The sequence below is a fragment of the Cynocephalus volans genome, chromosome 11, assembly GCF_027409185.1.
Source record: "Cynocephalus volans isolate mCynVol1 chromosome 11, mCynVol1.pri, whole genome shotgun sequence".
NCBI classification, from domain to species: domain Eukaryota; kingdom Metazoa; phylum Chordata; class Mammalia; order Dermoptera; family Cynocephalidae; genus Cynocephalus; species Cynocephalus volans.
The window spans coordinates 103,254,582-103,271,306 of NC_084470.1; the positions used below are offsets into that span (position 1 = coordinate 103,254,582).

Sequence of the window (16,725 nt, forward strand, 5' to 3'; positions counted from 1 at the left end):
CTTCATTCTGCTGTCTGAAATGCAGATGTGATGGGCTGGAGGTCAGCAGCCACATGGACCATGAGCTGTGAACACTAAGGACCAAAAGCAGAAAGATGCAAAAAGCCTGGGTCCCTGATGACTGCTGTTACCATACATGCCCTGGGTCCCCCACCTCCAGACTTCTGTTACATGAGAGAGAAATAAACTTCTATGTTTTATAACCACTGTTCTTCGGGATTGTTCTATCATAGACAGAGACAGCTAATCTTAACTGGTGTGTGGGGAAGCCCCACCTCTGTGGAGACAGTGGAGATTAAGTGAGAGCGTGGAACTCCAGAAGGTGTCTGGTTCCACCCTGCAGTAGCAGCAACCCCACATTGGCTCTATTTGTTAACTGGACCCAGCTCCCCAGTCACTGGCCCCTCTGGTCCTTGAATCAGGTCCATGTAAGTCCTGGGACAGTGCTTGCAGTAGAGATTTTCCAACAGTGTGTTGCTTCCTCTAACCACTGCTCTCCCCCTCCTGGTTCATGTAGTTCCACAAATGCAGGGCATAAGAGTCATTGAAGCTCGGGTCTCTGTCCCAGACTTCATAGTAACATTTCTACTCTGGATAGGAGATGGGGTAAAATCTCTGGGGGTGTAGGAAGGACATGTTCAGACACCTGAGGTCACTCAGCTCCTGGAAGTCTCTGAGTTTGCACCACACCCTCAACATCGTTGTCATCAAATCAGGACCCTGGTGGCCCCAAGTGTCTGAACTGTAGTGTTCAACAAAGTTTTCCATGCACCCCCACAAGAAGGGATGACGGGGGCGGAACCCAAACACCCCATTACTAGAGTACTGAGAAGCTTGTGCAGCCAAAAAGTTCTCCTCTGGGATGGGCCTGATGGAGATGACATCGGTGTCCATGTAGATGCCACCTTATTTCTAGATGATGGCCAGGCGGGACGCATCTGAGCTGACATGGAGCCAGTTTTTCTCTACAGTTGATCTGCAAGAATAGGTGCAAATCAGCCCCAAGTAGCCAGAAAGAGGGAGAGTGTCACAGCAGGAGGCCAGGCCCAGAGTAGCTGGGGAGCAAGCCAGCTTCCCAAAAATAAATTTGCCACACGCCCAATTTTGCAAATTTACCAAACTTACCTCCACCCCCAAAATTTTTCTTTGAGTAAAAAGTTTACAGCAAACAATATCTATGGGAAGAGTTTAGCAGCTTTTAAAGATTTCAGGAAATTGTTTCTTTTTTTTAATGTAGGCAGTGGAAAGATAAAAAAGAAACCCAGAAGGGATTTCACAATGAACTGTATGAATCATTCTCCAACAGGAATGTACATTAACCACAAATATGCAACTGTGAAGGAAGAATCAAAAAGAGTCCTAAAAATGCTAAAAACTGATGAAGAAAAAATAAACTAGGAAACTAGAAAAAATCAATATGTATGCTATTTGAGAAATTAGTAAAAGAATCTTATAATGCATGCATGCATGCCTTTGTTCACTTATTAATTCTATTAATAATATTAATTGAAGGCCTACTTAATATGTGCCAAGCTCTGTTACAGCTGCATAGGATACAGCAGTGAACAGACAAAAATCCCTCCTGGGAGGAGATAGACAAGTAAATATAAACTGCATTGGGCGTTGATAAGGACTACAAAGAAAAAAAAAGCGGGGTGGAGGGTTGGCTATGAAAGTGGCAGGGTGGAACACTATATTATATTAGGTTTCAGCAGGAACTTGAATGGGTGGGGGAACCATGCCCATATCTGGGAGAAGAGGGTTCTAGGTAGAGGGAACAGCAAATGCAAGGGCCCTGAGACAGGAGCACGCTTTCTATGTGCAGGAACAGGAAGGAGGCAGTGTGGCTGAAGCAGCATAGAGAAGGGAGGGGTTAGGCAATGAGATCAGAGAGGGACAGCAGTGGGAAGGGAGGGTAGACTGTGTAGGCTGCGGTCAAGACTTTCAAATTATTTGCAAAGTTTGGAATAAAGGAGTGATGTGATACGAATTAGACTTCAAAGGGTCACTCTGGCTGCTGTGTGGAAAACAGTCTAGGGTGGGGGTTAGGAGATGGCAAGAGCAGAAGACAGGAGGCAAGTTAGAAGGCTTTGGCATAATCCAGGCAAGAGATGATGGTGGCTTGGACCAGGGAGATAACAGCGGGGATGAGAGAAGTGGTCAGATTCTGGGTACATGTTGAAGGTAAGCTGGATCGGACGTGGGATGGGAGAGAAAGGAGTCGTGATGATTGCAAAGGCTAAAAGTGTGAGCAAAACAGAAAATGACTTTTTTTTAAAAAAAGAATAAAAATAAATCAGTATAAATGGCAATGTTCCATATGGAATGCTATGATTTTGAATACAGAAAACAAAATATATTTTTCTGAATTTAAATAGTTAATTAAAAGGTTAAATAATAAAAAAAGAAAGAAAAAAAGAAAAAAGAAACAACCATCTTTGGCTTTTGACAAAATAACATTTTTTTAAAAATTCTAGTATACCCCAGAAGGGAGCCGCTGGCTGAGGAGGAAACTGCACCTTCAGACCACTGCCCAGCCGCGAGAGGACCCGGGGTGGCACTGCGCGTCCGGCCGACCCTCCCAGGGACCCGCCTGTCCCGCCCCGCCCTGTCCTGCCCTGCCGGGTCGCTCCCCAGCAGGTCCCCCAGCCACAGGCTTACCTGCGGGCTCCCGAATCCTCCGGGCTTTCAGAGGATGCCCAGGCCACCGGCTGGGGCTTCGGGGCAGCAGTAAACGGGGCATCCAGCCCCTCGCTCAGCTCTTCCTCTCCTGTGCCAGGGGCTCCCCCAGGGGGACGAGCATGGTGCTTTTCCCTTGGAGCCCCCTGGCTCGGGACGTCTGAGAAGATGCTTCCCTTGAGGCTGGCCACTTGCTTCCTGCAGCTCCTGGCTGGGCTGGCTCTGCCCACGGTGCCCCCAGAGCAGTGGGCTTTGTCTCCTGGGAACAGCTCATCAGAGGTGAAAGTGGTGCCCTTCCAGGAAGTGTGGGGCCGCAGCTACTGCCGGGCACTGGAGAGGCTGGTGGACATCGTGACTGAGTACCCCAGTGAGGTGGAGCACATGTTCAGCCCATCCTGTGTGTCCCTGCTGCGCTGCACCGGCTGCTGTGGTGATGAGAACCTGCACTGTGTGCCGGTGGAGACGGTCAATGTCACCATGCAGCTCCTGAAGATTCGCTCTGGGGACTGGCCGTCCTATGTGGAGCTGACATTCTCTCAGCACGCACGCTGCGAGTGCAGACCTCTGCGGGAGAAGATGAAGCCAGAAAGGAGGAGACCCAAGGGCAGGGGGAAGAGGAAGAGAGTCAAGCAGAGACCCACAGACTGCCACCTGGCCTAAGTCTACTTGCAGCTCCAAGACTCCAGGAAATCTTTTCATGATATGGGGACGGACCTGACCCAACTCCTACCGCAGGAGCCCACTCCTCCCTGAGTGGAGATTTCCATCCCACTCAGTGAAGACAGGGATTCTGGGGATGTTCCTTCCCCTAAGTCTTCTGGCCCTCATTTCTCCCCTGGGCCCACTCAGTGATTTGGGGAAGGAGCTGGCAGTGAGGTCATTTCAGGGCCCCAGCTGCAGCCCCGCAGCCCCAGATCGAAAGTATCCATCAGTTCATTTCCCAGGGCAGCAGTCCTCAAACAGCTCATTCAGGAACCTCCTGAAAGAATTCCAGAAGTCTGTGTGCTCCCTTGCTCATTTTCAAGTTGACATTGAAATTTCAATATAATTATAAATAATTTCATAGGATATAATTTCTGGCATATTATAAATATTAATTTTTAAATATAAGCCTCTTATATTTAAAAATTATATATTCACTCTTCAGGTGTTTCCTATGGAATATGCCATCCTGATTTAATACTCACTGGCACCCACTTTTAAAAAAACAAACAGCAAAAAAAATACGTGAGAACCCTCTGTTAATAGTTACCTATTTATGTTCCTTCTTTTTTCCTTGAAATTGTACTTCCATTTAACTTCCCCCACAGAATCTGAGCCCAATGTAATATTATTTTTAATGTTTCAAAAGTTTTTTATTTATCACTTTGTATTTATCTGCCACAAAAATGGCATACGAGTTTGGATTATTTTAAATTTCCTGTGAGCATAAAACTAAATTTTCTCCTGGAATAAATTACCAGAATAATTATTTGCACTTGATAACAACAGCACAAATACATCATATGTTAATAAATGTTAAACACAGAAGTACAATCAACCTTATTGGAATGCTTCTCAATGAGCTGGATGTAGCTACCTCTTTTCAATTAGTTAATTATTCCGTTAATGAATGTTACTTCCTGCCACACTGAGACAGGATCCAGCATTAATTCCATTCCTGTTTATTATTTTTTATAGATGAAAAGGTTGAGAAACCATGCCCACATAAATAAATAAATGGGACTGGATGTCACCCAAAAAAAAAAAAATTCTAGTATAAAATCAAATGAAAGCAAGTCAAATAAAATGTTGCAGGAATCTGCACAAGCTATTAAAGATCATCATATTGTACACACTCGCTGAAAACCTCATAAGTAATAATAATAGCTAACATTTATAAATAATTGCGCCAAGTTTTTTGTAATCTACACATACACAAATACTCAAAGACAGGTACTATTATCCTTATTTTTCAAGTGAAAAATTAGAAGGAACCGAAGCTCAGTCATTTGTCCAAGATAAAAGAGGCAGAGGTTGGATTTGAGCCGAAGCAGTCTGGCTTCAGATATCCATTCATTCAAAGCAAACAAGGTTTTGGTAAAAATAAGTAAATATGATTATTTAGTAAATTGGCAATTGTTACTGGACATCACCAGAGACATAGGATATCAAAAGCCACGCAGAACCAGAGGAGGAGGAAGCCTGCCTTGATGTGGGTATTACACTAACGCCAACCTAAAACACCAGAGCTCCAACAGGGGCAAGTACCAGAAGGAGGTTTGGGGTTCTGGATGCTCAAAGAATAGATGCCCAACCCCACCCTACACCCACAGTATTCATCCCTGAGCATCTAAAAGGGGTACAATTGCCCAGACCAGTGCAGCAAGCCCAGTGGTCACCAGCAAGTTATGGCACATTCAGTCCTCCCAAACAGGTGGTCGCCAGCTGTCCTGCATGGCCTATCTGGGGCAGATCATGCCACAGCCCAGCACCCCAACAGTATCGTGGTATGATACCTATAGATGCACAGACCAGTGTAGTACCTTGCAGTCTCAGATGGAGCAGAAACTTAAAGGCTCTGCATCCCAGGGCCCACCTTGCTCCTAAGATCCAACATAGTAAAATTAAGGTGCAGCTCAGAGCAACCCAAACTGTGCTCCATGAACATGAGTCCCAAGAGATTATTTATGTGTCACACTGAAAGAGGATTCCATGCTCAAATAAGTTTAGGCAGTCATGGACCGAATCAAATTAAAATTTCCTTAGTTCAGAATTGAAAGAGGCTTTAATATCCTTATGTGCATGATTCATCTGTGAGAAAAGGATGTAATAGGCAACAACTCCCAAAATAATTTGACTTGAGATTTCTTTTTCCATAGAGCCCAATAGTACCATTAGTAGTAGTCTAGCCCAGTATGGAAACCTGTATGGTCCTGGATACAAATATTATTAATATAATTATAATATATATAATATTATATACTGCAATATGTAGTATAATGATAGAATAATTATACTAATAGTATAACTAGTTTCAGTCTAGCCCAGTATGGAAACTTGTGTGGCCCTGGAGCACCCACTAGCAGGCTAGTACTGAGAGCTTCGGGGACCAGACTGCACGTGCTCTCCACTCCCAGCACCTGCTTCCCTGGCCCCAGCCACCTACCCTGTTACTGGCTGGTGCAGAGCCAACTACTTGTCAGGAACCTGTTGGCAACTGCCAGGACCTAGCAGGTAGAAACTCAGTCCATTGAGCAGTTCCACCTCCTCCTGACAGGTCCCAATTTGAGACTTCTGGCTCTTCCAGAAGGGAGATGGGCACTGTGGGATCTAGAAGTCACTAAGGCCAAGTGTGAAACTGACCCCAGGAGTTGTCCCCGGCCCCAACCGCTACCTGCCTGTCCCACCAGACCCTCCCCCTAAAGCCTGTCACTTAGTCCAGAAAATGTCTCCACCCGACAGCAACTTGGTGCAAGCATGACTACCACCCAAGACAGTCCACCCCATCCCCAGGCTAACGATGCAGGCCAGGACAGGAGTTTTCTCTCTTTCTATGTAAATACTGTAGCAGGCTAAATAATGGCCACTCAAAGATATCAGGTCCTGATTCCTGGAACCTGTTACCTCATATGAGAAAAGAATCTTTGCAGATGTGATTAAGTGAAGGACCTTGCGATGAAGAGATTATCCTGGATTCTCCTGATGGGCCCTCAATGCAACCACAAGTTACCATTAAGGAGAGAAGTAGAGGGAGATTTTACACACACAGAGGAAAAGGGGATTTGCAGATGGAGGCAGAGATTGCAGTGATGGGCAACAGGCCGAGGAATGCCGGCAGCCCCCAGAAGCTGGTAAGAGGCAAGAACAATTCTTCCCTAGGACCTCCAGAGGGAATTCGGCCCCACTAGCACCTTGATATCAGTCCAGTGAAACGAACTTGGGACGTCTGGCCTCTAGAACTGTGAGAGAATAAATCTCTGTTATTTCAGGTGACCTCGTTTGTGGTAATTGATTACAGTAGCCATAGGAAACTAACACAAGTACCTAGATAATAATCCTCAATTTGCCACTTGGCCCGAAAAGCCTGAAATAAAGTTTATTGATATTTGTCCAGATTATGATTAGAATTTAAACAGGACTTTACGTGGCAAGCAAATAGTATTATTTTGATATCAATTTTTAAATTACTTTTTGTTTACTTAAATAATTTTATTAATGAAATTAACACATTCTCATTACTAAATTCACTCCTAATGCAATCATAATAAAACAACTTCTACTAGTTTTATTGTGTTGTATAGTTTTTTCAGGTCTTTTTTTTCCAGTAGATGAATGTGGGTTTTTGCATAACAGAAATCATTATAATTGTTATAATTACATTATCAAGGGGGGATTTTTAATTTCATTTTGTGTTATAGTCTTCATAAGATGTCAGTTTTTAAGACTATCATAGTTAAAGCCTACATAATGAAATCATTGAGTGGTTGTACTACAATTTTCTCAAGTACTGCCTGAATGTGGGTTCTCTATGAGAGAAATATTAAATTGAAGTACATTTCCTTACTATGCTATGCTGTTAAAATAAGGATTACAAAATTCCTAAGAGCTCCAGGATTTCTCAGTCATATCTTCTTTTTTTTTTTTTTTTTTTTTTTTTTTGACCGGTAGGGGGATCGCAACCCTCGGCCCTACCAGCGCCACACTCTCCTGAGTGAGCCACGGGGCCGGCCCTCCCAGTCATATCCTAATATAGCAGCACTCCACGGATTGTTCATGAATTTTCTACTTATATTATTTCCATGTTAAATATTTCCTGGTTTCCACCTCAGACACAAGGAAAGTTTAACATAGATGGGTTTTAAAAGTGTAGTAAAAAATAAGTGTTCTGTGCAGCTAGAAAAGATATAAAAACTCATTCAATTAAGAATAGTCTGAAAAGTAACCTAGATCCCGAAAGAAATAAGGCTAGAAGCAAAAGACACCAGGCTGAAGATAATCCTAACTTAAATCTCTCCTTTTTTACTTGTATCAGGTCTCAATGTGGTAGAAAGAGGGGAAGGCAAGAGTCGAAAAATCTGGGTTCTAGTCCCATCTCTGACACTGAGTTCTTTCCCTCAGTTTACCCATCTATACATGAGTAGGTTGGACTCATTTCTGTGGTCTCTCCCAACACAGATATGCTAAGTTTCCTAAATACTTACTTGAATGTACCATGAAAACAATGGTGTGTCTTCAAACAGCCTTTTCATATCCAAAGGGACAAAGAAAACGCTGTCTATTGCTGAGAGGAGGGAAAAGGCTGAGTAAGTGGAGTTTGAGGGCAGATGTGAGGAACTGTTGAGACCCTTCATAAAGAATGCAACAGGCTGTTCGGGATAAGTCTTGGCAGCAGACTCCACTGCACAGGAGACCATCGGGGGCGGCTCCATTCTCTCCGAGGTCTCTATAAACACAATGCTGTGTCTGTGGCTCAGGAGGGCTTCTGGCCCCTGCCGAGACCTGAAGGGATGCAGGCAGGAGAAGAGGCAGCTGGACTTCAGGGTGAGCTGGTAGAGGAAGCCACAGGCAAGCAGCAGGATAACCAGCAGGGAGAACTGGGCCTCCTTCAGCATGTCTACTCCTCTCTCCCAGCCCGCTCCTTTAAATCAACACAATTAATTTAAAATCATTCACAAGACCTGATAAAGATAGCACACAAGAAAATGACACCTGGGGCTGCCTGGTTAGTTCAGTTGGTTAGAGCACATCCTTGTAACACCAAGGTCAAGGGCTGGATCCCCATACTGGCCAGCTTCCAAAAAAAAAAAAATAGAAAATGACACCTGAATGTTACTTAAAAACTTAGATGAAAAATATCCTAAACAAAATATGATCAAATCCAGTCCAGCAGTGATTTTTTAAAAAGTGCATCATAAAGTAAGTTTTATCTTAGATTTAAGAATGGTTACTCAGGAAATGATTAGTTAATAGGAAAACTATCGATGAAATGCATTATCTTAGACTACAGAAGAAAAGCCGTGAGATCATTTTGGCTCAATAGATGCCAAAATGTGACAGAATTTGACATCCACTCATGATTTTTAAAAAGTACTTTTTAAAAAAGTACTTTTTTAAGCTGATAAACTGTATCTGCCAGAACATATAACAATCATCCTGTGATTGAAGAACATCACATGAAACATTTGAAGCATCCCATTAAGTTTAGGAATATGATATGGATGTCCATCATCACTGATACTATGCAAAACCATTCTGATCACTGTAACCAGTACAATGAAACAGGAGAAAGGAATCTCTACTATGAATATTAGAACAGGTGGTCAAGATGGCGGAATAGATGGTTCTCAGCGTCACTCTCTCTCACAAATCAACCAATTTACAACTATTAAAAAGCAACAACAGTCAAGCAGGGGCTACTAGATCTCAGGGGAAGAGGAGAAGAGACCTACTGAGTGCATGAAGGCGAGAGAAGCCATGATGAGAGAAAAAAAAGAACCGTTCCTACCATTTTGAGCCACAGCTTATTCAAGGTTGGAGCTGGTGAGCACACAAAGCAGGAGCCAGCAAAAGCCACAGCTGTGCCCTTCCTATGAAGTTGCTTGGAGTCAGCAGGGGAGAAGAGGGCCTTGGTGGCCCCCAGGACAGCAAGACCACTAACAGGGTTCTCGTGGACCCACATAGGGGTGAAGAGCCATAACAAGTGAAAAAAGGAGCCACTCAGAGGCCAGTGAGTCATTGCAAGGGACCAGCAGCACGGCCTGTCCCAAGGGAAGTGTTTAGAATGTGGGCAGTGGTGAGATGGGCACACCAGGGGAACACTGGGACATAGCAAGGACAGCTGATCTGCCCCCCAATCAGCATAGGCCCACTCAGTGGAGACTGGTCAGGAATATAGAACTGCACGGGGAGCAGTTTGCTGAAAAGCCTCAGGCCCAGACCAGAGTATCTACACAACCCCGGTGTATTGGACCTCTTCATAAGACCCAGAAGTACCTACAAATTCATCCATTAAAATCTGAGCTGCACAAAAAGGCTTCCCCAGGGAATCAGCAGCAAAGCAACAATTTAGCTCAACCACAGAGTTCAAGTGCGTGTCCCCACAGGAAGTTCCCCCATTTTAGAAGTAAGCAAGGGCAACATATTAGTTCCAGTGCAGAGTTTAAGTGGTGGGAACAGAGAATAATCCAACACAGAACTGAAAGGAAAAACAAAATACCCAGAGACCAGAGACAAATTTTGATATTAACTAGTAAAAATCTCACTTCACCTAAGAACACCTATAAAACCTAGAAGGACCAGAAGCCCCCTGGGCCCCCAAGCCAGGAAGTGGGTAGGGTCAGGGGCCTCAGCCGTGACCCCTGACACCTGCAACCAGTCCAGCAACAACCACCAAGCCATCACAGGAAGTACCCTGGGTTCCGGGGCTGGGGCAGTAGTGGGCCAAGGGCTTCTTACACGACCCCCCGGCATCTGCATTTAGCCCGTCAATGACCAAGCCACCACTGGAAGCCCCCTGGTCTCCCCTGCAGGAATGAGGGGAGTACCACAGGCCTTAAACACACCCCCTCCTTCTCCCACCCTACTTCCTTCCCCCTTTCCCTGTCTACCTCTCACCCAACTGCTATGTAACAACATCTTACAATGTAAAAACAGATGGAGCTGGGGCCTGACCCCTCCTCCCACAACCAGGTAAGGAGCACACCAAAAACACCACTTCCATGTGGCCTACCATAGCCAACACAATAGCCGTGGCTGTCACAAAATCAGCTAAATGCCACAACCACCTGGCAGATGGCTCACCAGCCACTTGAGTGCATTGACACAAGGAGAGTCACAGCGGAGACCAAAGAAGAGAAGACGATGTCTCTCCACAAAGCCCATTCCAGATTGATAGAAGCAGCATCTACTCTACGACCATAGTGGGGGACCTGAACACACCTCTCTCAGCACTGAATCTAGGCAACAAATCAACAGAGTAACCATTACTCTTTCAGAAGGAGAGAAGTAGTCTCGGGTTATCAGAGGTCGGGGGGAGGGAGAGGGGGATGGGGAGAGATTGGATAAGGGGCATAAAGGATAAGTACAATTTGTAATAATGCATATGCTAATAATATTGATTTGATCAACATACATCAATATTGAACCTCCAAAATTTGTATAATCAATTATGATTCAATTTAAAAAGTATTAAAACAGGCAAAAATATCACTAGTTTCAGAAAATACTATTGCCTACCTAGAAAATCCAAGACAGTTTACTGAAAGACTAATGGAACTAAGAAGAAAATTAACCAAGGAAGCAAACTGAAGGTTAAAGAGTTAAATCAGTTACCATGATCACACAGTTAGCAAGTAGCAGAGCCCTGACTCTAACTTGGGTCTACATGCTATGAAAGCCCAGGCTCTGAACCGTTACCTGCAGTGCTTCCCTCCCCATAAATGTTAGCTCTAACTCTAGCTAACTCCAGGAGAGCTGAGATCTCAATTCTTTGGAGGTCTGTTTTTGCATTCCATAAAACTCTTTTAGAAAATACAAAACCAATAAACCAGAGCTTACCTTCTAGCCAGAAACTTGCAATTAGCTAGTATATGAGGTCTTAGAAATGACAAGTTTTTCCTGCTATATACTTCCTGATAAATCACCACCCAATCTTCCAATTCAACACCGCAGGGTAAGTAAATCATTGGCAGAAGATTACAAGAAGTTCCCAGGAAACTCCTCCCATTCCTAAGTTCCCCCAAACATAGACATTTGGGGACAATAGGAGGTTAACAAGATTTTTCAGGTGACTCACGCACTAATCCTGCCTGTTCATGGACCTATCACCAGGGCTATTGGGGGACCATTTCACCTGGAGAAAATTATATTGTAGCATAGCCCTGGGGCCAACAGATCCTGCATATGATCAGCTTATCTTGAATCAAAATCATGGACAGAGACTCAGGAAAGCTTTTTCACCAGACAATCCTGTAAGTTGGTCCAAACGCACCCTTTGGAAACACAAATCGTGATTAAAAGTAAAGAAATCCCATCGCCATAAATAAACAATGGACAAACCCCAGTAGTCCAAAGTCCCAGTGATCTGGAATGAGAATTAATTCCCCAGTGTCAGTTACAGTGGCTATTGGAGGGATCCTTTTGCCCTGAGGTCCCCCTTATGGGGTATGAGACTCCCCCTGGTCTCATGAACTTCATCGCCTTTCACTGATATGGCAAGTTCTACATCTCCCAAAATATTTGCACTCTCCTGTGGTCTATTTCCCATCGCCCCTGAAATGAGCACTTAGCAATCCTTTTCAAAGCTATCATCTGCTCAGAGGGTCACCTGTCTTCAGCCTAGAGCCTCCCCTTGGCTACAAACAGGTATCCAGTTTCCCCTAGGTGCTCTGATGTGAACAGGGAAATCCCCTCTTGCACACTTTGGATCCTGACGTAGCAGGTCCTGCATCAAGGGAGTTAAAACTGTCATACTTGTTGATGGCTTCTGGCTTTCTATGTGCCTGAGGATCCCCAGAAATAGCTCTTGGGTCTACACACACCTCTTCCATTTGGAGCTGAATTTCTTCTCTGGACTTCATCAATTCTGGACTCAGAGGTGCCTTGGCATCTTTCCAAAGTTCTCTGGCACTGGATAGATTGGTTGTCCTTCCCACAAAGTGGAGTGGGAGGAGATTAGTGCTCCTGCTCCCCACTCTTGGGTAACTAGAGGGCTCCATTCCTGGGAATGAGGCATTCCTAGTGCCTGAGTCTCAGGTAGGCCACACCTCTCAGAGCCTTCCAAATGCTTGCCCAGTGGCCAAAACCATTGACCAAGCAATCAACGCAAAGAGCAGTGAAGTAGTTAATGGTCTTTGTCAGGCAAGGGAGAGATGTGGGCATCAGTGATGTGGTGAAATCCTAAGCACAAAAAGCAGGATCTGTCTGAACAAGGACCAAGTGAGGGTCTGATGGAAACAGCACTGAGCTTGGAGTTGCACCTCTAGCCACCACAGCTGAGGACACCAGACAAGTCCTTAAACTGTCCAGAACCTCAGTTCCCTTGTAAAGTGCAGAAAATAACTGACTTCAGGCTCATTGTGAGGAGAAAGGGCTCTGTAAACCAAAGAAGCAACTCTCACCTTCCCCCAAGGAAAAGAGGAGAAAAGTAATAGAATACGAATAACGTAGATGTTATTTGGACTTCCTGATAACAAACATTAAACTGTTTTGTTTTTTCAGATGAATGAAATCTACTTCTATTACCTTTAAGAAGGAAATCGTCAACTCTCTGTGAGAGGTGATGAGATGAGTGCAGAAGCCAGGTCACTGGTACTTGGGGCCTCTTTCTGAGAAGGCCTGCTGTCATCTGAGCCACTCTACCCAGAAATTCCCAGGGCTGCCAAATCCATCCTTCAGCCTTTGCTTTGGTGTGAAGAGCTCTCCTTCTGCTCTCCGTTCTGCCTTGCCTGGCTGTACCACGCTCACTTTCCTCTGTTCAGGCAGATGACACTGCTCCAGCTCTTAATCTGGACTCCACAGATCCCTAGAGGTTGCAAGGAAACCCTGAAACCTGGGGCCACACCTGTGTCAGTACCTTAACCCTGGATGCCAATTACCCACAGCCCCTCCTACATAACACCTTCCCTGAGGAATGTCACTGCTCTTTGACCCTCCATGACATTAACTCTGCTCAAAATTTCACAAGATTTCTTCACTACACACTCAGGCCTTCTCCAACCAACCAAGCAACCCCTAAGAGCCCTAATGTAGATGTACAAGTGGAGATGTATAAAGACCCATCTACTGGTCTTTGAGCAATGGATGTCTCTGAATACACTGGTGACAATCCCTATGCATCCAAGTGCTGGCTACTTTCCCAGGAATTTCTACCTCATGTGAGACTTCTTACTTCCTCCACTATAACCTAAGCCAGACCTGGTCAATCCAACAGACTGTGGAGCCTGCGTAACTGCTACAGACTGATGAGACCTTAGAAAATGTGGACTGGTTTAGCCCCAAACAAATGAACAGGATAGAAAAAAACCTCTGAGTCCAGTGTTCTTTCTATTTTACAGTGCTGCTCTTTGGATGTTTGGAGCTAGTGTAAAGAAAAGACAGGCCAAGGAGAAAAACCACGGAACTGGAGCAGAGATTTCACCAACTCTTCAGCCCTATGGATAACCTCTGATAACCTCAATTGGAAATAGTTCAATGTTTGGGGCTAAACTCCCGCTCTTATAAAGGACCCGCTGTATCAAGAAGGGGAAGTTAAAGGAATTTTTAACAATAAATGTTTGTTAAATTGAATTGCACGTGAAAAGCACACCTCTTAATCCTGTAGATTCTTTGAACTCAGATCTGTTGCAAAAGGAAATGTTCAAGCCAGCAATACTTGTCCTATTTACTTTGGAGCCTTTGGAACCACAGTTCCAGTTTTTAACATATTTGTTAAGCAAGTGGGATTGATAATCTTGTTAAAGAATTCAGCTATTAACAGGGCAAAACCAATACACAGAGCAATGTCTTACCAACATTGCAAATTCTTTTCACCACTGCTCTGAAGCTGGAACAAAGACTGGAGTGTTGGGTTTCCATGAATGGGAAGGAGATAACTGGACAGAGGCATTTCACTGCAGAGTGAGAAAAAGCCCATAGCATAAAATGGGAACCCATGGAGGAATAATAAAAGAACTGATAAACATTGAAGAGTGACATTATCAATATTAAATCCTGAAAAAAATATTTTTTTACTAAAAATCAGTGAGCTAGTGCCAGAGTAAAATCCCTTGTCCTATAGCAATATTTTAATAGTTCTGCGTTTCCTAGAAAATGATCTAGCCTTGAGTTTCTAGCAATAATGCTTCTGCTATCCACTCAGCCATGCCAGTCAAACATGCCCCTGTGCACAAAACCTTATACAACTATCAAGAATATGCTTCTGGGTTTGTTCTGGAAATTACTGTATTCACACTCGTCATTCCCTCTCCCCCTTTTTAAAAAAAATTTACTTGCAGATAAAAGAGGAGGTAGGGATAAGGGCAGGCAGGTAGGAGAAATACTGTTCTCAGGGAACCAGTTGTGTCTCAGAGACCACTTTCTAAGGCTGAAAAGCAGGGTCTATAAGAAACCTACAGAAAACAGTGACATCTTTCTGAGAGTGAAGAGCCGTTTGAAGGAATTTTGCTGTTAAGTTCTATGAGCCAGGGTGTAGTTCGTTCTCCCTGTAAGGAATTGGGAACATCTTAGGGACACCTATGCTAAGTGTCCACATAGCACAAGATGTTTATAAAGACTGTGTGTCTGTTGGAATAAGTGCTTCCCAATATGGCTGGAAGAAACTGTAATGAGCAAAATGTTTGTGTTTCCCCCAAATTCATATGTTGAAGCCCTAACCCCCAATGTGATGGATTCAAAGGAGGGGACTTTGGAGATAATTAAGTTTAGATTAGATCTATTATAAGAAGAGGAAGACACAGAGATTTTTCTGTGTCCACATGTCCAAACCAAAGAAAGGCTATGTGAGCACACAGTGAGAAGGTGGCTGTCTACAAGGCAGGAAGAGAGCCCTCACCAAAGCCCAAACCTGCCGGGGCCTTGACCTTGGACTTCCAGCCTCCAAAACTGTGAGAAATAAATGTCTGTTGTTTAAGAAAATCAATCTGTGGTATTTTGTTATAGCAGCCTAAGATAACTAAGTCAGAAACCCCACGATAAGCAGCTTCTCTCTGATACCCTTACACATGTTTTCATGGGACTCTGTTCTTGAGCCATGGGTGAGGGGCTCTTAGGATTTGGAGAATTGGTCCACAGCAGCCACTGAGGAGCAGCAGCCATGGCTCTGTGCTACTCTATGTCCATGGGCTCCAACAAGGGCCATAAGGTGACCAAGATCTTGAGTAAGCTGAGGCTCAGCCACTGCTGTGGGCACCTCGCCAAGCACACAAAGTTCCTGTAGGACCTGATCCGAGAGGCATGTGGCTTTGCCCCATGGGAGCGCCACACCATGGAGCTGCTCAAGGTCTCCAAGGACAAACGGGCCCTCAAGTTCAACAAGAAAAGGGTGGGGACATACTTCCATGGCAAGAGTAAACGAGAGGAACTGAGCAACATCCTGGCCACCATGAGGAAAGCAGCTGCCAAGAAGGACTGAGCCCTCCTTCCCTCTGTGCAGAAAAACTGTTATAGAAAAACAAAAGATTTGGAGAATTGAAGCTAGACCTCAGTGGGGAAGGGGCAACTTCATCTGCAACAGAAATCCACAACAGGTAGAACTGTCTTCCTTACCTGGACGCTGCCTTCCCTTCCTTTATTTGTTACACACACACACACACACACACACACACACACACACACACACACACACACACACACACACACACACACATCCTCTGGTTATGTCTTCTCTTTAAATGAAGATACCTGATCTCCCTTATCTCAGTGCCTGATAGTCACCGTGCACCCAGTTACCCAAGTCAGAAACCAGATAGTCATTCCTCAGTCTTCTGTCTCCTTACCCCTTGCATAAAAACTATGTAAGTTCAGGTCCTCCAAGAAGCAGACACCAAGATGACCAGGATTTTTGAGGAGAAATGCCTTTGTGAGAAAAAAATTGGAAGGGAGCTGTGTAAGACCAGGACATCTATCAGATCACAGTGCAAGTCCGAGAGAAGCTTGAGGGAAAGCGTCCTAGGCTGCCCTGTCTAAGGCTGTCCTTATGTAAGGAAGGTTCAGCAAAGTCATCAGGGAGTCCTCAAGCCAAAGTCAGTTATTATAGGAGTCCTGTGTCTCCCAGCAATGGGTCTTCCTCAGTATTCTTTTATTTCTCTTTTTCTTCGTTAGTGCACAATACAGTATTGTTATATCTCAGTATTCTTGCTACATGCAGTCATTGGCTGGAAGCAACCTGTGGGATGAGTGGTCTGGGCAGAAACTCAGGGATGTATTTCATAGTGCAGCAGCTGGGGCCCTTATCAGTTATGCCCCTTTCATGGGGGCCTACCTCATAACCACCACAGTGCACCCCTTGAGCTGCGCAGATCTACCTCTCCACAGAGGTTGGTTCCCAAAGGCCTTCCTTCCTGACGG

At 44.6% G+C, this 16,725-nt stretch overlaps 1 protein-coding gene and 2 pseudogenes across 1 annotated transcript; 2 read left to right on the forward strand and 1 right to left on the reverse strand.

Moving 5' to 3' along the window:
• Positions 1 to 365: 365 nt before the first annotated feature.
• Positions 366 to 8,273, reverse strand: LOC134390529 (alpha-1,4-N-acetylglucosaminyltransferase-like; annotated as a pseudogene).
• LOC134390874 (placenta growth factor-like) lies at positions 2,848 to 3,339 on the forward strand. The gene has a single exon (XM_063114643.1). It carries the CDS (start codon positions 2,848 to 2,850, stop codon positions 3,337 to 3,339), a length of 492 nt encoding a protein of 163 aa, XP_062970713.1.
• A 7,199-nt stretch (positions 8,274 to 15,472) lies between the features above and the next one.
• LOC134390534 (large ribosomal subunit protein eL36-like) lies at positions 15,473 to 15,790 on the forward strand (annotated as a pseudogene).
• The last annotated feature ends 935 nt before the right edge of the window (positions 15,791 to 16,725 follow it).

Excerpts from the sequence above, each read along its gene's own strand:
- LOC134390874 (XM_063114643.1), top strand. The coding sequence starts at position 2,848 with ATGCTTCCCTTGAGGCTGGCCACTTGCTTCCTGCAGCTCCTGGCTGGG.